Raw genomic sequence first — 26,999 nt, 5'->3', positions numbered from 1 at the left:
GTTAAATATAAAAATTAAATGGACTCCTCCCTACCATAACTCCCATCTTCTCAAATTCTATGACTCACTTTGACTCTTAATTCCTCTCCCTTTTCCCCTTCAAAAAAGCTTTTAGGTTCACCTATTTGGGAAAGGCTGATGAGATAACTGAACTGACTCATTCTGCCAACAGTTACGAGCCTATGTCCTCCTCACAGATACTTCCAGATTGGAGAGGGGGTGGCGTGGAGAACCTAGCCCTAGACAGTGGTGAATGAATCTGTTTGTTATCCTTGGTTCACAGAAAGAGAAAGGGGAAATCACTTTTTTTGTATGAGTGTTACTGATTTAGCACTGAGACCATCTGCAGTGCCCTAATGGGATTAGTTGGCACTTCCGGCATTTAACAAGACAGGAAGAGAAAATAAAGGGTTTTAGTGATCACACTGGACCACAGTGTACTATAGCATTAGAATTGAGAAACTGAAGCTATTCAAGGAAATTATGTGAAACTTGGAGCAGCAACTGATAATCAATACTGCAGAGTATTGGAGGCTAAATTCATTAATCTTTTTAAATCACCTGTAATATGAAAAACAGATAAATGATCTGTTAGGGTTAAAACACTTATAATAAAAAATTACCTGTAAAATGTACCCATGTAACAAACTGTTGCTTTTTATATCAGGATAACTTTATAGTTAGAAAACCCAAAAAAGATAGCTCTTTCCTAAACATCTTTTTACAAACTTGGGAGTAAATCCTTCGGGCTTCCCTCCTTTTTTACTCAGAGAAAACACTCATTACAGTATTACACTTATTACAGATTTTACTGTAATAAAACACAAATGTATGTGTATCGTGTTATGCAAAATAGATTACTGAAGTCCCAGGGAAAAATAACAGTGCAGCAAACCCTGGTTATTAAATTACTTCAATTTGAGAGCTGCGCAAAGTTGCTGTTGGACTCCTGAGAAGAGCAGTGAACACTTAAAAAAAAAAAAACAAACAAAAAAACAGCAAAGCCACACAGTGAAGCTCAATTACAGCAACTAACAGATAGTATCAATTCAGAATACTAAGGCACAGCCGCCTGTGACATACTAAATTCTGAGTCAAGGAGGAACAGCTTGTTTAGAGTTTCATAAAACACGTGCTGGTGCATGCTCTACTCATCTTGGTAAACCCGAGAACTAAGTTTTACAACATAGGGTCAGAGGACACGGAAAGACACATATCACCTGTACTTGTGCAATGCACATAACATGCTGAGGATCTTCTCCCCATTGTTCTTTTCCATACTCCATATCGATCTTTCTGCTCCCAAGTACTAATTCTTTCAATAGTATGCCATTCATTTGAGCTGCCAATTTTTGCCTAGTTTATTTTAATCTGTTGACCCCTTTGCACTGGTACATAAAGATAAGTGTAGGACAAAAACTGATTCAGTCTCGCTGCCCTTCCCCTGAAGATACTACTAGGGATATTAAAGACCGAGTAATCTGGTAACCATGTAACTGCTAAAATTTCTGTAGGTTATTTGGTTAACTGCCCCACCATCCCACCCGAATGCTCTGCATTTAAAAGTCTGAACCAGCACATAGTCTGGCTCAGCTTCTGTCTCCACCATGAGGATTGGGCATTTTTCCGATCCCCAACAAGGAGGAGTCAATCCACACATCAGGGACAGAAGCTGAGTCAGCCCATGTGCCAGCTCAGCCTTTTAAATGCAGAGCAAGAGCTGGAGAAACTGCCTGATCCCAGTGCAAGCAGGGATAGACACTGAGCCAGCCACTCCCTGTTTACTTGGGGGAGGAACTGTGAGTAACCAGTAGCACCAACTGATAAGCAGATGCTTATTGGTTAGTTGTGTACCCAGATACTCAATTACATCTCTAGAAGATGCATGAACCCTGTGTGCCCGGAGACGCCAAATGCGTTTGCATCCTGTCATAGATTGCAAGGGCCTCTCCTGAATACCATCAGGCAGCGTTAAATCCACATCGAGATCTCCAGACAGTGTGGAGGGTAGAGCTGTAAAGCAAGGTTAGGGCACATGGCCCAGTCAGACACAATGAGAAACATAAGGCAATCTTATAAAAGCAGCCCGCTGGTAAAGGAAGGAGTTACTTTGGCAGGGTTACCTGAAGGAACCTTATGGAGCCAGAGCTCCCCACCTATTTGCTGTAGGACTTTTTCCACATACACCTCCATTCTGCTTAAGTTACTTTTTTTTTTTTTTTTTGGTCTCCTATGATCTTATGAGCTCCGCACCTTGATGAATCCGTACGGGACCAAAATATGCTTAGTTATACATTTCACTGCTGCATCCAAGAGCACATACTCCACTAGTATCTTGTTTAACTAAACTTTAGCTAAATTTCACTGCTAATGAATGGAGCTACCCCAGTTTACACTAACATACCCTAGAATCAGATTCTAGCCCACAGAATCTTCAAGGGTCTTATAGAATAGGGAGAGTAGCAATAACGTCTTAGAGCTTCACATGCACATTAGAAGTGACTATTAACACACAAAAAAGTATACATCTGTGTGGATTCCTCATGCATTTCGTTCAGTGCCATGTTCACTAAATTATTCTATTCCTTTTCCTCACAAATACAGTATATTCAGTTACGATCACCCAGTCAATACTGCTTTGCTTTCCAATATCTGAGACTGCTGTGAATGAATCCCATTATAATTAACAGACCATAAAATATTATGCACAGACTGAAAAACTATAAGAGATTTAAAAAGAAATGAAAAAGAGAGAGACCCCGTCCCAAACCATGAAACCATCATCTGGCATGTTTGGAAGAATCTTCCCATTACGCATGTGGATCAAATCACAACTAAACTTACAGTAAACCTGGTTACAAACAAAGACTGGATATCCATGTCAAAAGGTTTCAGCTGTGTTAAAAACAAGAACATGAAAAAAGTCAACATATTACACTTACTTTAACATACATATAGTCTAAACCATCTACCATCACCCAGTACCTCTGGTGGTACAAGTTTCTAGCATCTTGCAAGTCAGTGGTAGTTTCCATTACACATGAAACAGATTTCCTCTGAGTGAAGAATATTTCCACGTTGTTTGCACTTGGTCTACAGTAGCACCTAGGCCAGTCCCAGCTTCTCTCTCTTACCTCTGCAGCACAACAACTAAGATGATCTCTTTAAGCTATGCATTAATAACCCATGAAAATCTGCAAGGAAAACCTGTGACAGGGCAGGCTGGAGCAATGAATTCCCTCATTGTTAAATTGATTCATAATATTTTAGCTTATTTCTTCAGAGGCACAAAGAGTGAGTGTGTTTTTGTTTAAGTCACTAAAAATAACGGCAGAACCCACTGCCTTGTGATAATCAAATGGAGAAACTGCAAAACATAAGTAATTCCAGTAGCAATGAATGATTTATTTGTCTGATCCATTTTGAATAAGGAACCCATATGCAAATCCCTGAAATTTTACAGCAAATATGCCTGATACACTTTTCCCTATTTAAAATTACACTAATTACAAATATGCAGTTTTTATTTAACTACACAGAAAACACGAATAATATTGGGAAATTGACAATCCAAGTTATATTTCCCCTCTTACTTGTTCTCCTAAAGACTAAGGCAAGGTAAGAGAAACACAGAAACATCACTTCCATTTTGCTTTTAATTTTGAAATACAAAATTTGTAAGTCCCTCAAGTTATGCGAGGGTTGCATTCCCACACGCCCTCGCATAATTCAAATTCTGCGTAAGTCAAGATGCAGTTTTTTCCACTGCGGAAGGCACATTCTGCAGCTGGGGAAGCAGCAGGAGCACCTAGAGCTCCTTTTGAAAGGTAAGTCGTGGGCTTAGGGTGGGCAGTCGGGGATGGTTAAGCCTGGCAGTGGGTTTGGGGCCATGGGAGGGGGCAGAAGGGGTTAAGCCTGGGGTAGGTTAGGGCTGCAGGGGAGACGGGGAGGGTAGAGTTGAGCTGGAGCCATGCAGGGGGATGGTGAGGCAGAGCCGCATGGGGGGGAAGTTAACAGGAGCTGTGCGTGGGGGGGGGTTTGAGACAGAGCCGCACGAGGGTGGGTGGGGTTTGAACCAGGGCTGGGTGGGGAGAAGGGGTTGAACTGGGGCCCGTGTGCTGAGACAGAGCTGCACACAAGGAATAGTGAACTGGGGCTGTGGCGGGGTTGAACCCGGGCTGCAGGGGGTTGGGGGGATTGAACTGGGGCCTGGGGAGCAGAATTTTGAGTTGCACATTTTGAGGGTTTACTGTACAGATTATCTTCCAATCTAGTGAATACGTAGTTTAGAAGGGTCTCAATTGTATCAATTGTGCTTATACCACATACCTCTCTGAGCTAACTCAATAAGCCACTCCTCTTGTTAATTATTTGTGGTAATCCATGTTCATCATCATCATCATCAATAACTCTGGGCTCAGCGCCCGTTGGTGTCTGAGGACTCTCTCACTATTTCCTTCCATCTTTCCCTATCCAGTTCAGAGTGGCTTAGTTTCTGTAGACTAGCTCCGCACCAATCTACTACATCATCTACCCGTTCTCTGTGGGGTCTGCCTCTTCTATTCGAACCATCCATTATGTCAAATACTAGAGCACGAATTGTTGGGCAAAAGTCAGCATGGTTTCTGCAGAGGGAAGTCATGTCTGTCTAATCTATTAGAATTCTTTGAAGGGGTTAATAAACATGCGGACAAGGGGCACCCAGTGGACATAATATACCTAGATTTCCAGAAAGCCTTTGACACGGTCCCACACCAAAGGCTTTTATGTAAATTAGGGGGTCATGGGATAGGAGGAAAGGTCCTTTCATGGATCGGGAATTGGTTAAAAGACAGAAAACAAAGGGTTGGAATAAATGGTAAATTTTCACAATGGAGGGGGGTAACTAGTGGTGTTCCCCAGGGCTCAGTCCTGGGGCCGATCCTGTTCAACTTGTTCATCAATGATCTAGAAAATGAGGTAAGCAGTGAGGTGGCAAAGTTTGCAGATGACACCAAGTTGTTCAGGACAGTCAAAAGCAAAAGGGATTGTGAAGAACTACAAAAAGATCTCAGCAAACTGAGTGATTGGGCAGCAAAATGGCAAATGAAATTTAATGTGGGTAAGTGTAAGGTAATGCATGTTGGAAAAAATAACCCAAATTACACGTACTACATGATGGGGTCAAATTTAGCTACGACAGATCAGGAAAGGGATCTTGGAGTTATAGTGGATAGTTCTCTGAAGACATCCACGCAGTGTGCAGCGGCAGTTAGTAAGGCAAATAGGATGTTAGGAATTATTAAAAAAGGGATCGATAATAAGACAAAAGATATCATACTTCCCCTATATAAAACTATGGTACGCCCACATCTCGAGTACTGCGTGCAGATGTGGTCTCCTCACCTCAAAAAAGATATATTGGCATTAGAAAAGGTTCAGAAAAGGGCGACTAAGATGATTAGGGGCTTGGAAAGGGTCCCATATGGGGAGAGGCTAGAGAGACTGGGACTTTTCAGTTTGGAAAAAAGGCGATTGAGGGGCGATATGATAGAGGTATATAAAATCATGAATGGTGTGGAGAAAGTGAATATAGAAAAATTATTTACCTTTTCCCATAATACAAGAACTAGGGGACACCAAATGAAATTGATGGGTAGTAGGTTCAAAACTAATAAAAGGAAATTTTTCTTCACACAGCGCACAGTCAACCTGTGGAACTCCTTGCCCGAGGAGGCTGTGAAGGCCAGGACTCTATTAGGGTTTAAAAAAGAGCTTGATAAATTTTTGCAGGTTAGGTCCATAAATGGCTATTAGACAGGGATAAAGTATGGTGCCCTAGCCTTCATAACAAGGGCAGGAGATGGATGGCAGGAGATAAATCACTTGATCATTGTCTTCTGTTCTCCTTCTCTGGGGCACCTGGCATTGGCCACCGTCGGCAGATGGGATGCTGGGCTTGATGGACCTTTGGTCTGACCCAGTATGGCCATTCTTATGTTCTTATGTTCTTGCTTTTCGTTCATCGTTCATTCTGCAAATGTGTCCAAATAGTTGTAGCTTCCGTTTTATAACCTTCTGCAGCAGGTTCTCTTTTGGCTGTATTTTCCTATATAATTCCTCATTGGTGACCTTCTGCATCCATCCTATTCTCAGAATCTTTCTATAACAACTCCTTTTGAACGCCAATATTCTTCTTTTCAAATTTTTCATTATCGCCTATGTCTCACATTTGTACAACATGCTGCTGAATACACACATTTTCAAGACACCCAGCTTCGTTCTTAAGCTAATTGCTTTGCTTTTCCAGATCTTATCCATTGTCTTCAAACTCGCTCTTGCTTTCGCTTTTCTAGTTGGTATTTCCTTCTTACAGTCTAGATCGTATGTTATGTTGCTCCCCAGATATGTGAGCTTCTCTACATTGTCTAGTTGAATACCATCCACACTGATCTTCCTTCCTATTTCTTTATCTCCAAATACCATTGTTTTTATCGATGTTCATAATCAGTCCATACTGCTTCCCTTCTTCGTTTAACACCAGCACCATTTTTGCTAGCTTCTCCTCATCTTCCTCAATGATAACTATATCATCTGCGAACCTCAAATCGTTAATGCTTTTACCATGCACAGATATCCTTTCTATCTCTTCCTTGATCTTGTCAATCGCTCTCTCCAGATGTGCGATGAAGATACTTAGCGATATTGGATCTCCTTGTCTCGTACCTCTACTTGTTTTAAACCAACTTCCCAGCTCCCCACATGTTCTCACTGCTGCCTCCGCATTATCATTGATATCTTTCAACAACCATATTAGTCTGCTATCCACTCCACATGACTCCAACACCGCCCAAGTCACTCTCTCATCTGTACTGTCAAATGGCTTTGAAAAAAAATCGACAAAGCAAGTGCGTATGTTTTTTTTTTCTTTCGTTGAGCTTTCCCCACTATAAGTCTTAGTGCCAATATCTGCTGTATGGTACTTCTATCTTTTCTGACCCTGCTTGCTCGTCTGTTATAATGTTCTTCTATCTGCAGTCTTAATCTCTCAGTCAGTATCATCATCAGCACCTTACCTAGATGACTCGTTGGGGCAATCGTTCTGTAGTTCTTGCACTCCAATGTACTTCCTTTCTTGGGTATTGTCACTAGCACAGATCTTGTCCATTCCTTAGGTGCCTTCCCTTATTTCCATGCTATATTACAAAGTCGGTGTATTTCCTGAATCATGCTTTCTCCACCATATTTGATCATCTCTCCTGTGATCTTATCATTTCCAGGGCTCTTGTTGTTCTTTAGTCATTTCACTGCTTTTTCTACTTCCTCCTTTGAAATATCCGTCTCGCTCTCGATGCTCGGGGGAGATATCTCTTTCAATTCTTCAATCAGTCTCTCTGAGACACTCGGGTCCAACTATGCTTTGTGTAGATCGGAGCAATATCTTGTCCATCGCTGCACAATCTTCTCCCTGTTCATGAGCACTTCTTTGTTCTCATCTTTGATCGCCATCTGCTTCGGTTGCCATTTCCGATTAATATTCCAAATTGTCTTATACACCTCCCTGGTCTTACATTCGCCGTAATACCTCTCAATATCTTCACATTGCTCCTCTAACCATTCGTCCTTATCCTTTCTGGCTGCTTTCCTTACCTCACTGCATTTCACCCTATATTGCTGTTCTGCCATCTCAGAAACATCTCTTCTGATCTTCAACGCTCTTTTCTCTTGAACCATCTGCAGTGTCTTCTGGGTAATCCACTTCTTGTCGATCTTTTCTTCTTCTGGAACAGTCTGCTCAATTGCCTCTTCTATAGCAATGGCTAGCCCTGCGACTCTCTTACCTAGGTCCTTCTCTGTGGCGATATTCTTAATCTTCTCTTCGAGCACTGTTCTGTATGCATTCCCTGTTTCTTCCTCACATAGCCTCGCCACATCTCTTCTTTTCTTAAACTGCATCTTACATTTTCTTTTACGTTTTATCTTAATGTTTGTGATCACTAGACTGTGGTCTGAGTCTATATCCACTCCTTGGAAAGTTCAGCACTGCTGTACTGATGTTATCCATCTTCTTCTTATCAAAATCATATCTATCATGTTCTTGGACTTCCCATCATTCGATCGCCACGTCCACTTCCTACAGTCCTTTTGTTGGAATCTCATGTTGCAAATCACCATCTCATACTCTGTAGCAAACTCTAACAGTTTCTCACCTCATTTGTTTCTTTCTCCACATCCAAACCTTCCCATGATTCTCTCCCAACCTTCATTATCTGTTCCAACCTTCTCATTCCAATCTCCTCCGATGATCAACAAATCTTTCTTTGGTATCTCCTCCACCGTCTTTGTAAAGTCTTTATAAAATAGCTCAATCTCTTCCTCCGGACTCTCTGACGTGGGTGCATACACCTGAATGACTGAGATGTTGAACAGTTTTACTTCAAATCGTGCAACCATCATTCTTGCACTCACCGGTTTGTATCCTAATAATGCTCTTCCAGCTGTTTTACTAAGAAGGAATCCAACTCCTGCTTCATGTTTCGTTTCGTTTCCTGACCAAATGACTTCGCAACCTCTTATCTCTCCTGATCCCGTCCAATGCATCTCTGCCAGTCCAAGTATATCACATCGATATCTCTCCATTTCCTTCTGAAGCAGCTCTAATTTTCCATGTTCAATCTCAATTAATTAGTGCTAGCCACATCTGCAGGTTAGGCCACTACTTTGGAGGGTGGAAGTGGGGAAAATAAGGACAGTTACAAGCCAACTGAAAGTGAGAGACTTGATAAGTAACATTGGAGAAATAAGGAAGGTATTAATGCATTCTTTTTAATAACAGTTTTTCCAAACAGCATGATAGTAACACACCTGAAAATACTCCTGCAGTTAGAGTCACTTTCCCTCCTCTAACACCATTGCCTTTCATGCTTCAGTCCTTCCAACACTTGCTACCACTGTCTGGCAGAGATGGTATTTCACCAGCTAGTTACGGTGGCTGTTTTGAAAACAGTTCTATTATGCTTACCTCCTCCACCCCCACCAAAAAAAAGGGTTTCAAAGCATTTCAGAAGCAATAATTATTCTTCAAAATATTCACCTGATTTTTACACACACACACTTTACAGACAGATAAAACAGATGAAATGACTTGCCCAGGGTAACACAGCAAATAAATTGATAACAGAATTCAGGACGAGTCTTGACTACTAATCTCCTGATTTAACCACTAGATATTGCTCCCATTTTCTCACCGATACTTGGCCCTCATGTTACTGTCTTATTTCCTCCTCTAATAAACTCAAAGGAGCTGGAGCCCATGCATCAAGACTTGACTATTATTACTACAAAATTTTGCTTAGATTGCCTTTCTTTCTCTGATTAGCTTGGGACAGTAAGTGACACCTGCACTGTTGGCCAGTCACACGATATGTTACTGCAGCTTCTGCTAACTGCCCTGCCTATCCCTAGGGATTAGCCAAATTAATCCTCTCCAGAACTAACTTTACAAAGTATGTGTCCTCAGATAGGAATTTCTGTTCTGGATGTGTAGTCTGTAGACATATAATAGAGCCAACCCCTTGCCGGCTATATGAAAACCTAGCCTAAGGTCTGTGTGTGCGGTGCAATTACAGCACAAAATACACTCCGCTTGTTGACTACAGGACCCTAAACAGCTACTTGCTTTGTTTGAGACTCAGGCCACCTCCAATCCTCTCATCTCCTGATTGCATTACACAGACATGGCAAGAAACAGCAATAACACTAAATGGTGGGTGCAAATGAGAACACACAAAGATTAAATATTTTTCCAGCTGAAAGGCCTTAGCAAAAAGCCAGGTAAGAGGTTCCTCCTGTGCCTCAAGCATGTAGATGCAACAAGTTCTCCAACCCAAAAGCTCTGGATGTTCTTGCACTAGCAAGTTACTAAGCCACAAAGTGCTGATTCAGCCTGCGCCACACAAGGATGTGCACTGAGTGGAATTCAAAGACTGCTCTGTGTTAACAGCAGCTGAGCCATTAATTATGCGATTGACACAACATGCTGTCTGGAAAAATTAGACACCACACTCACCACTAAGGATTTTTCAAGGAACCACCCTAGCATCTATTTTCATTTGTTTCTCAGGTAAATTATTTTGGGGGTGAAATAGGGCCATAGTTATCCCCATAAAATTAAATGAAACACATATTCAGGCCCTGATCCTTACATGCATACTTAAATGTATGTGCTGCAATTACTCCCACTGATATGAACAAAGTGCTCACTGTGAATTGAGTTAAGCACATGCTGAAGTCTTTGCAGGATAATTTGGAGATACACATCTCATAGAGCTGGCAGGGACATTAGGAGGTCATTGAGTCCAGTCCCCTCCCCTCTTGGCAGCACCAAGCACCATCCTTTTTTTTAAATCTATTTGCCCCAGATTCCTAAATGGGCCCCTCAAGGATTGAACTCACAACCCTGGGTTTAGCAGGCCAATGCTCATACTACTGAGCTGTCCTTCCCTCAAGGATAATTCCTTCTTTTAAGTTATTTGCCCCACATCCCTAAATAGCTCCCCCCAAGGACTGAACTCACAGCTCTTGATTTATGAGGCCAATACGCAAACCACTGAGCTATCCCTCCCCCTTGGCCTAAGAAATGCCAACGAATACCCTGAGAATAAGGTATATGTTCAAAGAGCTGGAAATCAAAGAACCTTAAGTACATATCATTGCTGCTGTTGGGCCTAAGACCCAATCCTGCATAGTCAGAGTCAATAGGAGCTTTGCTATTAACTTCAATGAACATTCAGTAAAGTCCTAAGAACCCAAATACACATGCCAGGTTCCATATTGGGTGCAGCTTCAATGTGAAACCAGTAGAATCAATCAAAAAGTTGTCCGATCCCACAAACATGAAGTGGTATACTGCTTACAACAAACACTATCCCAGACAGAATATTTGCAGGACTTCATTTAAGGTAACCTCCAACTTTTTTTCCAAAAATACAAACAAACAAACAAACAACAAAAAATAAAGTAAATCTGGAGTTCATAGTCTGCCCCTCGCAAGCACAGACATAAGACAAACCACTCACTAATCAGGAGAGTTCCAGCTTTTGTGGTTCACTGAGAAACTGGTTCAAATACTGCTGTTAGTGCCATTCAGCACAGGAAAGAATCCCAAGACAACAAGGCCGCGTCTGCACTACAGCTCTCTTTTGAAAGATGATCTTCCCTAAGATCTTTCGAAAGAGTGCATCCCCAGGGATCGAAAAATCTGGCACCATGAGGACTGCTCTTTTGAAAAAAGGGCCCCTGGAGCATCTGCACATGTTTTTTCCAAAAGAAGCTTTCGGAAGGAGGTGCTCTCCCTGATCTGGGAGCAGAAAAGAGCTTCTGGAAGAAGAGCCTCATTCTTTCAATTTCGGATCGAAAGAACTCATTTTGTGTTTGGCCTCTCCGTGGGTTCTTTCAAAAAAGGGCCTGATTTTCCAAAAGAACTTGCTAGCGTAGATGCAGCCCAAAAGATTAAGGGATGGAACAAAAAACACTACAGAATTCATAACTCTGCAAGGAATGTATATCTCCTGACTATATGTTGACATACCAGCCAGAGCACTTGGTTGGCCACATTTTGCTTCTCCAGGTGAACTGCTTACACACATGCCTTTGTTCCTGTTAGGTACCAGTGCTCAGCACATAAACAAGGACGCAAACAGCACTGTTAACATTAGGTTTTGTAAATTATAAAGAGAACACACACTACATCATGTTTCATCACTGTCTCGTTAAATCAGTTATGAAATCACTGGCACCTCTTCAGTCTATGGAAGAAGCTACCCTGGCACACGCCCCCCTCAACCAACCCTCCCTCAAAAAAAGTCTAAAAGCCATAGGGGAATAGCTAGCCCTGTGGGGAAGCCTATTCTTTACAGGTTATAACTGTCAGTTTTGCATTATTTCCCACATGCAGGGACAATCATGCTGTCTATATATGCCATTACTGTCACCTCTGACTTTCTGCAGAAGTCAACTGTACTAACACCTAAAGATGGTGAAATATACGGAAGGAAGCAGGACACCACACATTGGAATAGTGTTTTAATAGTGTGTAACTTTTATTAGCAAAAATTATTCCACAGCACTATTAGAAATGTACATGGAGACAGATGATGTTTGTAAACACATGGCCACAGTTAGAGATTTGAAAACCACGGAATTTGCCTGATTTGCTCCCCACATTCCATTTGCTCCTCCACCCCCTTAACTTGGAACATTACATAGTGGTAAGATCAGTATTGACTCTTATTTATACTTGTATAGGGACAATAACTTGTCAACTAGAAAACAAGGATTTATATAAACTAAAATTACTAATTAATTACCTAATTCCGTCTGGTGAACATTACAGAGTTGCTGCAGCAAAAACACACGTAACTTGTGTCAGCTACATTTAGAGACATTGTTATTTTGCAATGACATCTGATGATGCTGGGTGGGGGGGAGGAGGGAAGAGGGACCCCACCTCAATCCATTAATACTATTGAAGGATAAATTTTATTAATGCTGTGCATGAGGAATTAGTTAGCTCCACTTATTAATAAGGTCTTAGTATTTAATCCTCACATGCGAAAAAAGAAATTTACCCTAGCCCCAAAATTAGGTCTGAAGCAGCAATGAATAATTCCCTGCAGACTTCAGAACCGCTTTAAAAAACAAACAAAAAAAAAAGCTTCCAATGATGCTACAGTTCTTCAGTTTGCATTAGGCTTGCATAATACAGCCTCTCAAAGCCTATATGTGGAAAGAGAAGAAGCTTTCACAAATGAATTGCTGCCTTTCAGCCCACAGAGCCCTGCCCATGACATCATTTCCTGAAAAACTCAGTGTTAAAGTGAACAGTTCTCACTTGAGAGGTCTTGATTTAATACACTTCCTGGGCTTCAAGCACAGAATGCAACTTCATATTTACACAGATAAAGACAACTAATATATCTTGCTTGCAGGACTTCACATTTTCCATTAATCAGAATGGCAACAGAATATGCTGTCATACATAACAGATATAAATTGCTTTGAGAAAGTTGATACTTTTTCAGTTTAATTGACCACAGATGTAACATTCAACCATAAAGAAAAATTACAAGAGATAATGCATAATAAATTTGTTGTTTAGGGCATAACCATACATTGATACACAAAAGGAAATGCTATTCAAAGAGCTGTTACTTTGAAGACAACAGTAATAAAGCTGACTGCTCAGAATTTTGTATAGTACTTATCCATAGTGCTTTCATTACTTCTGTTTTAATAATACAGCAGTCTCTTAAGCAGAAATAAAACTAAACTATTCTCTCTTGGCAAGAGAACAGGAATATAAAATGTGTTTAGCAAATATACAGTAAAAGACACCTTGCCACCTTACTCATCTATCTGCTTAAATTAAATGCAATAGTATAAGTTTAATCTCTCTAATAACATCACTATTCAGAGCTCTACTGATCTTGCACAGAAATGAGCTTGAATACTAAATCTCTCTCTTCCTGAGCCAAGTAACACATTGCACAAGCTGTATATCAAAATGCATGACCACCACCAGACTTCTATTCAGCAGTACAACCCTGTTAGAAAACTACTCTTTCTGGAGGACAATTCATTGTTAATTTTTAGAAAGCTCCTTGACAACATACTATGATTTGCAGCAGCAATATGGATGCCTTTTTAATTTAGTCAGCTATAAGAATTTCTCCAGGCTTAACTGGCAATATTTTAACACCTTTTTTAAAGCCAGCAATTTTTCAAATCACCTTTTCACTAGTATTCTATTTCACATTTTCCTTATTCTGACCCTTTAAAATATATGGATTAGGTAATTTGTAGTAATTTTCACTTCCTTAGGACATGGCTTCAGCCTCCACTGGCTAGATGGGCAGTGATTGATCCAGCAGGATTCGATGTACCGCATTGCAATAAACTGACTGCCAAGTGCTCTCCTGTTTTCTCCAGTACTGCACCAAAACGACAAGAATAGGCAGAGTCAATGGGTGAGCATCAGCGGGTGATTTACTGTGGTAAAGACACCATAGTAAGCAGACCTATGTATATCGACTTCAGATACATTATTTACATAGCTGAAGTTCTGTAACTTAGGTCAATGGCCCACAGTAGTGTAGACGAGGTAACAATGTCAACACACTAACATAGTGTTGTGTTTGGGTTGGAAACACTGCAAATGAATTTTCATTTATTTGAACAACTAAGGCCCTGCCCATGCCCAAACAACTGTAGTGGCAGACCCAGAGCCTGCATGGCCCACCACTGAAAGAATACGGTGCTTGAAGTACCAAAGTCTGCTCATGCAGTTTTCAATACAGGATAAGGCCCACGTGTTTCTTTTTTTAAATTCAGAATATTTTTATTGATCTTGGGCAATTATTTTTACAAATACTACATTCAGAGTGAAATTTCAACAATAGTGAGGAAAGCTCTGACCCAAAGCAGACCAGGACACCTCATTCCACAAAGGCAAATAAGTTACGTGTACACAGAAAAAAGAGCCAAGTAATAAAATACACACTAAAACAAAGAACTTTGAATTGAAACAAACAATTTATTTCCTGTACTATGCAATTTCCCAGATACCGCTGTAAGTGAAGGCATTGGGGTTACTGCTTGCTTGCGAAACCCAAAGCTGAGAAGCTCCAAGAAGCTGGCAGAGCTTAAGGACAAATCCTATTTGCAGAGTCATGTGATCTAAAACTGACGCTCTCTACAGAAAGGTGCAACATGAATTTCATTGAAATCAATACAAGTCTTTATATTTACTTTAATAGAAACTGGACTGGACCCAAGATTGAGCACACTAGCTACCTCAAAGGTAGAAGACTCTGGAAACAATGACATCATCAGTAAAAATATAATCTATTACTAATTTTCAATTGCCATCTTGTACAAACTACAGAAAAAGAAACAAGGGCTAAAAAATACCCAACAACTCTAAATGCTCTGAGAAAACAGGGGTTCTAGTTTACAGTATCTTTTTCTCCACCTTTATCAACAATCTGGTCATTGTGTGGTTACAAACAACACAAATCTTCTGTAAACACTGTCCCCAAAATAAAGAGGGTTTTTTTTTAGTTTAGTTTTGTTTTGTTTGTTATGTAATTGGGAAGATATAAACAAGTAACTGTTCAGATAAAGGAGTGTCTCATTCTTACAAAAAAGGGGTGACCTCAAGAATAGGAACAAAAAAAGTTACTAAAATAAGATCAGTTTTTAAAAGAATAGAAGACAATTTCTAACTTGTTCTGTGAATTTCCAGATGTGAAAAATAACGTTTGTGCAGTTTTATAGCTATTCAGAAGCAAAGAAAATTTTTCAACTCACCGGGGGCAATGCTGAAATGTAACAATGAAAATATTTTTTCTGCTGATGGAGATGAGGTCAAATGAGTCCTATACCCACCATGGTAAGCTGTGCTCACCTGCCCTCTACGTCAAGCAAGCATAAACCTTGATTAGCTCTACTGAGGTAAGCCCCAGCTTGCCCTTGTTGACTCTTAGGGTATATCTACAGGAGGGGAAAAAAAAACAAAAAAACCTATGGCCAACTGGGGTCAGTTTCTTGGTCTCATGGGCTGAAGAGCTGAAAAAAACAATCACTGTGTAAGATATTCAGGCTTGAGTTGGAGATTGAGCTATGGGAACCTTCCAGGGTGCATGGTTCCCAGACCTTGAGCTCCAGCACAAGACCGAACATTAGCCCTGCAGCCTGAGCCCAGATCAGCTGAGCCAGGCCAGCCGCAGCCATGCCACAGATCTTCTCTTTCTGTGTAGATGTGCTTTAAAGGACCAGCGCCCACAAGGCTACACCAATTCTGGCAACCAACTGCTGAATCAGGACTATTCCTGACTCTAGATAAGGCCAAAATGAGATTCCTGACACTTGTTAGGCGTATTAAGCCTTAACTGTCTCCTGCCCCCTAAGCAACATACTCAAGAACCAACATTTCAACAATTCATTTACAACAGTTTTTAAATTGGATGGGGCATCTACAGGGAGCACACTGCCTAATGCAGAATTTGCATTTGACATCTCAGTGGTGCAGAACTACAAAAGATGGCATAGATCAAACATTATTCACACTTATCATTTTATCATTTCTTCTTTTGCAGTCATTCAAACACACTGAAAGTTGTTAACTACCAAAGCATACAGTAATGTCTATACAGGTCAGCGTGTTTAAACAAACTGACGTAGATAAGCAAAGCAGATTTTTCCCCAGAAGCTATAGTAAGGTGAATGGAAACTTAACTTTGCACAGTGGAATTACCTGATATGATGCTATAATTTAATGATAACTTGTCTCATCATAATACAGTATGATCGATACTTGTGTAATCTGGAATCCCTGTAGGTGTACCTGGAGCACTCACAGACAAAAGCCAGACCCTAAGCGTAGCAACTCCTTTGTGGTGGTCAAAGTCAGGTAGGGAAGGGGAAGATCGTGAATGGAGAACTCTTAGGAGACGAGGCAGGGTGGCTGTGGAGCCCTGAAGCCAGGAACTCTGGCAGCAGGAGTCAGGGGCACAGTCCAGCTGCAGAGGGGCTGTTGTCCTGGGGCCCCACATCCACCCTGTCTCTTCCACCCTAGTGCCTCCCCTCCACCCCTGCATGGTCAATGGTAGCCCCTCAGCTGCCGCCAGAGCAAATCCTCAGAGCTGGCAGCAGCAGAGAGGCTGGAATTTACCTCCTCTGGTATAGCAGATCCCTGATCTGGGACTGGTCAGGCCCATAGAGTGCCAGACCAGTGAGGTACAACATATATTTTAGCTTTACTGAAAACAAGCATGAATTTGTAAACAAGTGTATCTATGTTGCGTTTCGCAGGAAGTGGGAGCCATTGACAGTTTCGAATACGAAGATATTCAGAAACATGGTCGAGCATCCACAGAAGCGATAGATTATCTCTGGTAAGACTTGCTTAGTTTTGGAAAATAATAGCTACTGTATCCTGTTTCAAGATGTGGCCTGGCCAGAGGTCTAGAATATTATTTCATATTACCATGCAGAGGACCATGCCTGAAAGAGTTGTTCCTCATTCAGCAGGTGAACTGTGCTTTGGCACACATTAAAGCATAATAGTATAGAACTTTGATCAACTGCCCCTCTCTGATCTGCAATCTCCACAATTTGCATATAAAAATAGTGGTCCCTCACAACATTTCAATGAACATTTAAAGAGACACTGACAACATTTTTCAACAGCCACAGTTCCAGTCAATTTTTTTACCCACTAATGCAGGGATTGGCAACCTTTGGCTCTTGGCCCCCCAGGATAACGTGGTGATGGACTGCAAGACATTTTGCTAGGTTGACTGGCCATACAGTCACAGATATAACACTGGTTTGCCATTCCCAGCCAATGAAAACTGCGGAAAGGGGCAACCTGTGTGTCCCTGCTGCCCAAGACATTTCTGCAGTTCCTATTAGCCAGGAACAGCAAACCACTGTCACTATGAGCTATGGGAGATCTCTACTAGCAGACAGTCAACTTCAGCAAAATGTCTTGCGGGCTGCCAGCAGATTATGCTGACGGGTCAAGAGACAAAGGTTGCCAATCCCTGTACTACCGTAACAAGTAACCCTTAAGTTTACCTTAACTGGAAAAAAAAAAAATCAAAGAAAAATCGTTCTGTCTATACTCCTTTTATCTCTTTGTGCATTTACCAGCATTTACGCACAATTTCACTCTTATCTGTACAGTTAGTCTTACAATAGCACATCCAAGAACTGTGTTCTTATTAAGGTCATCAGGAAGAATACAACACACTTTATGGGAATGATCTCTTGATCTGTGCCCTCTTGACTGAGAATCCCAAGCAGGCAAGATTCCATTGCTTCACCTGCTCTTCAGACGAGTGGGTCTGAGGACAGTTTCACCTCTTTGGAACTTTCATATGGATCATCCCAAACAACAATCTATAACCATTTGGGTAGTAGTGAAGTGAGATTAAGAATAGAAAAATATATAATTAAAACAAAAATTATGTGCCTAATATATCTCTTCTTATACTTGGCAAGAATCCTCTACTTCATACTGCTGTGCTGAAGCATCAATAACTGACATATGGAAGACACAATCTCTCTAGTCAACTTGTCCTCTTGTCAGCCCTGTTCCCTGGGCAGCCTACCGGTGAGACAGCCTTTCCTTCAGGCAGCTGTCATCCTTCTTCCCACCTTTGCCTTGACTTAAAGCACAGCAATACATCTCATGGCTCTTTCTTATATCCTTCCCTTACTATATCAGTCTGTCCATTGGGGGGGAACACTAATCTCTCATGTTTTCCTGTATCATTCAACAATGTACTCATTAGACTTGGTTTCCGTTTTCCTGTACATTTTTCATAACTTATGAGTTCCCTGTAGGTTGGGACAACATGAATCAAAGATAGGGAACAATTGAAAGCCATGATCAGGAACAATCAGAAATGGATGTTCAAGAACACAACCTCAAACATGCTCTGACAGCCATCTTTAAACCAAACATTCCCTCTTCTGTACGTCTGGCTTCCCTGCTCAACCTCAGCCTGTCCACTCACTCTCAGTTTCTCTTAGTCCTGGCTTCCCTCCAACCCTGTTGCACCCCAACTAGCCCTGAGCCTCTTTCTCTCCATTTATTCACAGACTCTGTCTTTCTCTCTAACCCTTTCAGGCCACTGCCTGCCTCTGGCCCTTTTCCCTCTCCTTTCCTGCAACTGTCAGTTCCAGGGGGAGCCACCAACTCTCCACAGAAAAATGACAGCGACTCTGACCACACCCTAAATCATATAAGACCATCAAGCAGTGTTTCCCAAACTTAAAACATTCCCATACTCCATTTGGGATGTCGGCTTTATCAGCATACCCCATATCCCAGTGCCCTCCCAGTCTTCTCTCCTGATTTTTAGTAATTTATTTTCTGCCCTGTACCTCTTTAAATCCTTTCACATACCACAAGTGATACGCATACCATCCTTTGGGAAACAGTGCTGTAAAGGGTCGAGTCCTCTCACCATGTTTACAACAGGAAAATACAATTATAAGACCACAAAAAATGGCACGGGATTCAGATGTAGTACGTACACCATGTGAACTCAATTAAAAAGAAAAAAAACTGACTAGATTTCATAAGAATGTCCATGCTGTGGGGTCAGGAAGGGAGTGGGAGCAGGAGCAGGCTGGGAAATGAGGTCTGGGCGGGCAGTGCAGAAGCAGGGCAGGAGGGGGGTGAGTGTGGGGGCACAGGATTCGGATGCCTATATGGTATATCTCAGGGAAGCTCAGGTGCCCCTTCAAGCATTCCTTGCAGATACCACACCCCCACTCCCATTGGTCATGATTCCCAGCCAACATAAGCAATGAGGGCGGGAGATGCCTGCAGTATGCTGAGCCACTTCCTTCTCCTCGTCAGGCAGGCTTGCCTCGAAAGGGCCCACAAGGCTCTGGGCTCCACTTCCCAACTTCCCACACCGCTGGGGATGAAGGGGAGAGGAGCCCAAAGCCTCATAGGCTGGATCAATGCAAGCCACAGGCAAGATCAAGGCGAGCCATGGGCTGTAAGTGCTCCACTCCCTGAGTTATGTGATGTCATAAATAACAATATCTTATCCAGTTTTGCCATGGCATTCATGATTTTATAGACCTCTACCGTATCTTGGCTTAGTTGTTCTCTCTCTTCTAAACTGGACAGACCCAGTCTGTTTAATCTCTCCTCATACAGAAGCTGTTCCCCGTTTCCAAACATTTTGGTCGTCCTTCTCTATACATTTTCCAATTGTCATTTCAAGTTGATAGAGTCCCTTTCACAGCAGAGTACCATAGTAAGGTCTCAAGATGTCGTTGTACATTTTCAAAATACCGTAAAATAGATCATTACTTCATGTACCTCAAAGAGGGAAGGAAGTTACTGTTTTATAATGTCCACAAGCATGCTGGACAATTTGCAAAAAACACAAGAAAGACAGGCCCATTATGGACAAAGTATTTTACTAATCTATACAAGACTTGAGCCTCAATTTAAGAAAATCAATTTAAGAGAAAGTCGAGTTAAAATCAGCCAATGGTGTGGCCAATCTTACTGTGGATTGAGTGCCCTATTATCAAGTTTGCTTAGGTTGTTAAGGGTGTGGGATACAGGTATAAATATTGGGGACAGAGACTTGCTCCAGTTTAATTTCACTGATTAACTGATTTAATACCAGCACTCACACTGAACATCTACAAAAGGTCTAAGGATGTGTTCTTGGAAAGTGAATAATTTAGACTCATTTTTATACTCACACAGAGTCCCAAAGAAGCCAAAGTCTTCAGGACTTTGAGAAGTTTGCTGTCTGCAGATTCACTGTAATTTGTCCAGACACTGAGCTAAGGCCATTTATTAGACACCTACAAATGAGAGGCAGAAGGCAACTTTGTTCTTTTCAGGGTACATGGACACTGGAATAAATCACCCATGGCGCAGCTGACTCAAGCTTGCATGGCTCATTGTGTAAATGTTAGGGGTTGAGCTTCAGCCTAGATTCTGGGAGCCTCTAAACTTGCAAGATCCAGAGCTCTGGCTCCAGCCTGAGCCCAGAGATCTGTACAGCCATTTTACACCCTCACAGACCAAGCCTCAGGAGCCCTAGTCAGCTGATCTGAACTAGCCATGGGTGTTTGTTTACTGTGTAGATGTACACTGAGCCTCCTGCCAGGGTTACTCCAGGACAACATGCCATTCAGTTGTTTGCATCAGGCTCTTACAGGTGCACAGTGAAAATTTCAAACTCTGCTACAAAGTGTTTAATTTGTACAGTACTGACTCATTATCTTCAAGGCATTGCCCATTATATCTTTGAGGGTGGATACCACAAACAAAGCAAAAGACTTCAGCTCATACAGAAAACGTTGCTAGTCCATTTTATTCTCCTTCCTTAAACATAGAACTAGATTGATCATCACTAAATATGTTAAAAGGTGACCCCAGACTGGGCATCTTTCAAAAAGCCATACTCTAGCTCAATCAGAAGTCATCAATTTGATTCAGGAACTGATGAAATACTACGGCCTGAGTTCTCCAGGTCAAATTAAATTACTACAATGATCCCTCCCAAGTAAACCACAGAGCGTAGATATCTACCTTTTCTCCCGCCCAGGCACTCACTCACTCTCTCTCTCCTTTATTGATAATACATAACATGTCCATTTCAACAGACCTTAATTTGCAATCTTTCCTGTCATCAAAACTGGTATATACTGCTTTTGCATTGATCTTTCCAATGCATTAATTGAAGAGATACAAATTACAGGACTTAAAAACATCATGAGACAGTATCTGCTTGACTAGTGTAGGCTATCAAGAAGTAGTCTGCTGCGTCACTGGGGACACTAGAGATTCTGAGTCAAATCCCAGAGTACACAATCTAAATGTATGGTGTCATCAAAAAAGTTAACCAATGGCAGTGGATTTATGGGTACTGCCCCACCCCCTTCTTGACAATAACAAACACCAATATGTGGTTACCACCAGCATCACCCCCACTATAAAATTGTTTCAGCTTTGATATGAGAGAGCGTTCTACCTTATAAGTTTCAGCAGAAGGCTTTAAGGAACTGGACAATATTTTTTTAGAAATTATCATACCTAAATGCAAACCAATGTAAAATAATAAAAAGTGTTTTAAAAATAACCATGGCCAGACATCTAGAGTACTGATGGTTAGGCTGAAATGGTTGTTCTAATGCGGTTCGTGTTATGAATGCTATCGGAAGGCTAAAACCAGAATTTTCATACTGCTGATTTATGCTGTGGAACTCAGAGGCTGACTTACTGACAGTGAAGCATCAAGGTGACTAACGCCTCTTCCAGTGAAGCCCATGAGTTTACATCTCTGTCTCTTCACTCCATTAGCACAGCCTAACTGTCCGCTCCCTCCCCGTCCCTGCAGAGGCTGAAAACCCATGGCTCGCCTATGTTGCCGTAGGTTAGCCAGCCGGTGGGGTAAAACAAAAGCCACCTGATTGCAACCATGTCACTGAGAGCCAGGCAAACGGGCACTGGGGATTCAGACAATGAGCCCTGGCCGGGGATGTCTGTAGCCAGCCTGGGGGGAGCAAGGCGGACGAGCCAGCCGGGCTGTCAGCTTGAGGCCTGCCAGGGACGTGGCCCCCGCTGCTCGTCACCCCGGCGCTTCCTCCTGCCGAGCCCTCTCGCCTGCGGGGCGGGACAGGGGAGGGGCGGCCGAAGCGGGAAAGATGCTGCTGGGCAGGGTGGCTGGGCCCCTCGCTGACCGCGCCGCAGAGCCGCTGGGGTGCGCTGCACCGGGCTGCCCGAAGGACAAGCGCGGCCCCCGCCAGGCCCGGAGATGCGGGGAGGCCAACCGGACCCTCCCCCCTTCCCCTCAGCGCCCCCCACAGCCCAGGGGTCGCCTCGGCACTCGCCGCGCCGCCCGGCCAACCTCCCGCCCATTCATTCCCGCCGGCGGGACCGGGAGCCGGCTCCTTACCTTTGTGTACAGCTCGGAGGCTGCCATGGTGCTGCCGCCCTCGGCTCCCGGGCGGGGCCAGGCGCTGCCCCGCCCCGCCCCCGGCTGGGCTGCCCGCGGGCCGGCTGGGCGGTGGCGGGTGATGCTCAGAGCGCCCGCCCGGCGCGGCTCGCCATGTTGTCGGTTACCTGCGGTGCGGGGCTGAGGCCCTGTGCATTGTGGGTAGGGGGATGGGACGGCAGCGGACGGGGCCAGCTCAGGCTGCGCAGTACTGGCCGCCTCCCGCCGGGTGCGGGGCTGGGGAGCAGCGCGCGGCGCGGCGCCCCGGGGTGGGCCTGGCGCTGCAGGGGAGCAGCCGGCTGCTGCAGAGGGAGGGGCCGCGCCAGCTGCGTAGCGGGCAGGAGCCCTCCAGGCAGAGGAGGGGTTTGGTTTCATTTTCCTAGTTACTTTTGTCCGAGTGGGGGCGGGGGGGGGTCTCCCCGCCCCTTTTCCTCCTCCAGGGGTGGGGGAATTGCCCCTTCCCCGGTGCCCACAACCCAAAGCTGCTGCATGTTCTGCAAGTGCTAAGGCAAACGGCCCCGGAAAGACTAAGCGCTCTCGTAGGTAAGGAGCGTTGGGAGCGAGAGCCGCTTCATCAGGCTGGAGCAAAGCTCTGCCCCCCGGGAGCTCATCACCTAGGACGTACAACGGCTGGTCGTTAAGGTGCTGCAGGCCTGCCTGGGTTTTGTGCCGCTGCAGCCTAGCACGGCTACTCGTCAAAGCCTCTTCCACCCAGTGCTCCCGTCAACGTTGCCATGTGCGGAGCAGAAACACGCGCTGCCCTGGGGGTGGTGGGCGAATCAGCTGGACAGCGCCTGAATCTCTCCTGAGTGGCCGCTGGAGTGCTCAACTCACAGGGAGCACTGCCCTTAGATGGGAATGTGTTCTCTTCCCCTCCTCCCATCTACCCGTCAGCAGGGGTGGTGGGAGAATCTGCCTCTCTGACTGCCTAACAACCAGGCTAGAAAAAGAGAGACCCAGGAGGGAGGGAGAGGGCATAGTTTACACCACTACTGTACAGTGAGTGCAAGCTCACCTACTGTTGTGGGGAGCCCTGCATGGAGCAGCCATCCATCAGATGGTGCTGGTGAAAGGGGAGAACTTAGCCATAGGCCCCAAGCCCTGAACAGAGGGTTTCCAAGTCCTGTCCCTGACAGGAAATGGGGAGAGAAGCTCTGGCTAGTAGGGAAGGTAAGGGTGTGTCTTTGGCAGATGGTGAGATGGAGAGTGAGGATCTAGCTCAGGAGGGATCCATTTCAGTTAAGAAAACAAAGGTTATCTAGCCCTCATGGCTCGCCTATGTTGGGGGAGCGATTGTTTAGGAGAGAGCATGGGGAACCACTGGGATCTGTGTCTGCTGGAGCCTGAGCAAGCGAGAGAGAGTGATAAGACACAGGAATTCTCAGTCAGTGAATAGGGATAGGTGCGGATAGTCCTATTTGAGAGGACAGGGTGGTATATTCACACATATCTAGACCTCTTCAGGGTGGTAAGGCACTATTTAAAAACCACATCAGAAAGCCTATTAAGAAAGATATTCCAAGCTAGTGAAAACAGCAGTGACAAATTTTTATGTAATGAAGCATTACTGTACTTATAATTTGAAATGGATGGGAGGAACATTGTGGGAGGGTGAGTTTTGAGACAAAATTAATTACTCTGGCAGAAAGCTAGTATTTCACTGAAACTGAGCTCTTGCACTTGTCTCCAGCTCCTGGAAGGACTTTGTACCCTGTTTCCTCACTTCTGGAATCTATGCTGTCGCTCTTCTTCCTTATGCCAATCATGCAGTGAATGGGGACAAACAGGTAAGTTCCCCACCCTTTGGCTCTAGCAATCAATCTGTTTGAAGCCCAAATTATAAGTCTTGATGAACCAAACATAACCTAACCTGACCTACACTACAATGAAAAACTTATTTAAGATTTGCAACCCCAGCTACATGAATCGCACAGCTAGAGCAGACATATCAGAAATAGATTGTTCCTACCATCCCCACAGTGGAAGGTCACCATCAACTTCCCAACAGTGACCAGTACCAGGATTGACAGTCCTGATGGTTCAATTTAGCACAGCCTCACTGTGTGCACTAAATTGAACCTCAGATTGACCACCACGTCAACCTTCTGGTAAGTGTAGATGTACCCTTAGGCAAAACAAATCCTACCTCACAGGCAGATCCAGATATGCACACCTTTGAAAAACTGAGCCTCTGACAAACTTAACAGGAAGAGATCAAAAATGGTCACACACAGCTATCCTGATTCAGACTTATAGCTGTGGCTTCTACTGAGGACATCAAGACTCATCCCCATTGTAATGAATCTTATGCGTAACTGCTGTTGCTTTGGCACTGGAGTTCACATTCAGATTAGGTTTGGGAGGGGAGCTGCAGTGCAATAAATTATTTGGAATCTCATCCCTCTTTGAGAACAGAAATGAAACTAGGTACCTCCTGCACACCTTTTACTTTAGAATGCATCATTATTCAAAATGGCCTGTTATTTAGAAAACACCCTCTCAGTGCTTTAAACACCACCTTAATGCCTCTGTAAACTTAGCCACTTTAATCTTTTAACTGGAACTTCTGGATGGGGTGGCTAATTATGCTTAAAGAGCAGTTTTCCGCTGAGAATCTCAAAAGCATCACAGAAGTGTGATGGATGAGCATTATTAGTCCTGTTTTATAACGTGGCACAAAAGAGTAACATGCCAATGTGCTTGTAATCACATTAAGATATTAGCAGTCAAGAACAGAACTAGTCTTGTGACTTTCCTTAGCTGCGTTTCCTTCCTTTCCTCTGCTAAGGGACAGGAAAGGCAGCAAAAGGTGAATAAGGAAAAAGTGGAAGAAACTATGGAGTCCTGTTAAAATCATCTTGGTTCTGGCCCTGGGTCTTTGATCATCACAGTAAGAGTATCTACTGATGTTGGAAGGAACAGCAAGGAGTTGAATGGAAATTTGTAGCACATTTTATGATGTTGTCTCAGTAGGAAGTTGTAGGTGTTTAGTAAAGAGCAGCACAATCAAAGGTATAGTTATTCAAATGTCAATTTGTCCAGGATTATTAAGTAAATTATCCAATTCCTAGGAGACAGACTGTCACCACCAAATTGCATCCCTGCAGAAGCCACAGGTTGAAGGGGCATAACCTTCTTACTCCTACCCAGTCTTCCAGTTCAGGGTTCTACCTGTCACTCCATTTGGGTGCAGGAACTTACTGATCTTTATTTTTAAAAGGGACTTGAATTTGCTGTCTATACTCTTGCTCAGGTACAATATATATATAGGCTATGTCTACACTGGCCATTTCGAAGTTTACTAATGAAGCACTGAAATACATATTCAGTGCCTCATTAGCAACCGGGCAGCCACAGCACTTCGAAATTGACACGGCTCACTGCTGCGCAGCTCGTCCAGCCAGGGCTCCTTTTCGAAAGGACCCCGGCTACTTCGAAGTCCTCTTATTCCTATGAGCAGATGGGAATAAGGGGACTTCGAAGTAGCCAGGGTCCTTTCGAAAAGGAGCCCCGTCTGGGCGAGCCGTGTCAATTTCAAAGTGCCACAGCCACCCGCATGCTAATGAGGTGCTGAATATGTATTTCAGCACTTCATTAGTAAACTTCGAAATGGCCATTCGCATGGCTATTTCGAAGTTTTTGGCTAGTGTAGATGTAGCCATATTGTTTCTTTGGGGGTGAGATATTAAATGTAATCAGAAAAAAAGCTTACTTTCAGGAGCTTGATTGAACCATGGATTATTATGCCAGCTCTTCAATCACAAACAAAGAAAGTTATCTGCATCCAAAACTAGCAGTGGGGCACAATTCCTTCTCAAAGAGGATTTCAACACTTAAAAGATCAGGGCTTTTGAGACAGTGACAGTTTTTAGAAACAGCCTGCCTGTAAAATACCTTGGTACAGTCAGTTATTTAGAATTAAGTGAACAAAGGATTCTCATACACACTACTTTATACTGATTTTATATATATAAATCAAAGCAGAGAGAATGCTGAGAAATTCCCTTTCCAGACACTTGCATTTTTTTCCAAAAGATACAAAAAACATTACTCGGTCATTTAAAGCTCTCTTGCCTACACCCATTTCATGATCTGGTTCAATTGTTTAAGAGAAATTCTACCCAACCTCAGCTGCAAATAATTAAATATGAGCCTTTAGGCCCAGACCCTGATGCATGAATTAGCTTTCTTTGTGCCACATTGTAACTGTTGGATTCTTTAGCTGGCCACAGAAGCACTGTAGGACTGGAGTCATCATCCTGGGGCAAAAATCAATACATGCTGCTGGCATACAGGGCATGGAATAGCGTAATGGTTTGTTTACCCCTGCTGACACACTGGGCCCTTGGTGTCACTGGGAGTATAACTTGAAACAGCTTCTCTAAGTCTTGTAGACATAGCCTATGTGAAGGAAAGTAACTCCTGCTGGTATAGTGCTGTCCACACCAGCACTTTGGTCTGTGAAACTCATGT

General features: G+C 43.2%; 1 protein-coding gene across 1 annotated transcript in view; it reads right to left on the bottom strand.

Moving 5' to 3' along the window:
- The window catches only part of MYO5A (myosin VA), a 185,887-nt gene extending 163,331 nt beyond the window's left edge, over nucleotides 1-22,556 (bottom strand). Inside the window, exon 1 of the mRNA XM_075006415.1 lies at nucleotides 22,488-22,556. Coding sequence (XP_074862516.1) covers nucleotides 22,488-22,514 — 27 coding nt within the window. The 5' untranslated portion in view covers nucleotides 22,515-22,556. The remainder of the gene's footprint in view (nucleotides 1-22,487) is intronic.
- Nucleotides 22,557-26,999: the final 4,443 nt, after the last annotated feature.

Source organism: Carettochelys insculpta, chromosome 12 (assembly GCF_033958435.1).
Source record: "Carettochelys insculpta isolate YL-2023 chromosome 12, ASM3395843v1, whole genome shotgun sequence".
Taxonomy (NCBI): domain Eukaryota; kingdom Metazoa; phylum Chordata; order Testudines; family Carettochelyidae; genus Carettochelys; species Carettochelys insculpta.
This window is presented reverse-complemented; position numbering and strand designations above follow the sequence as displayed.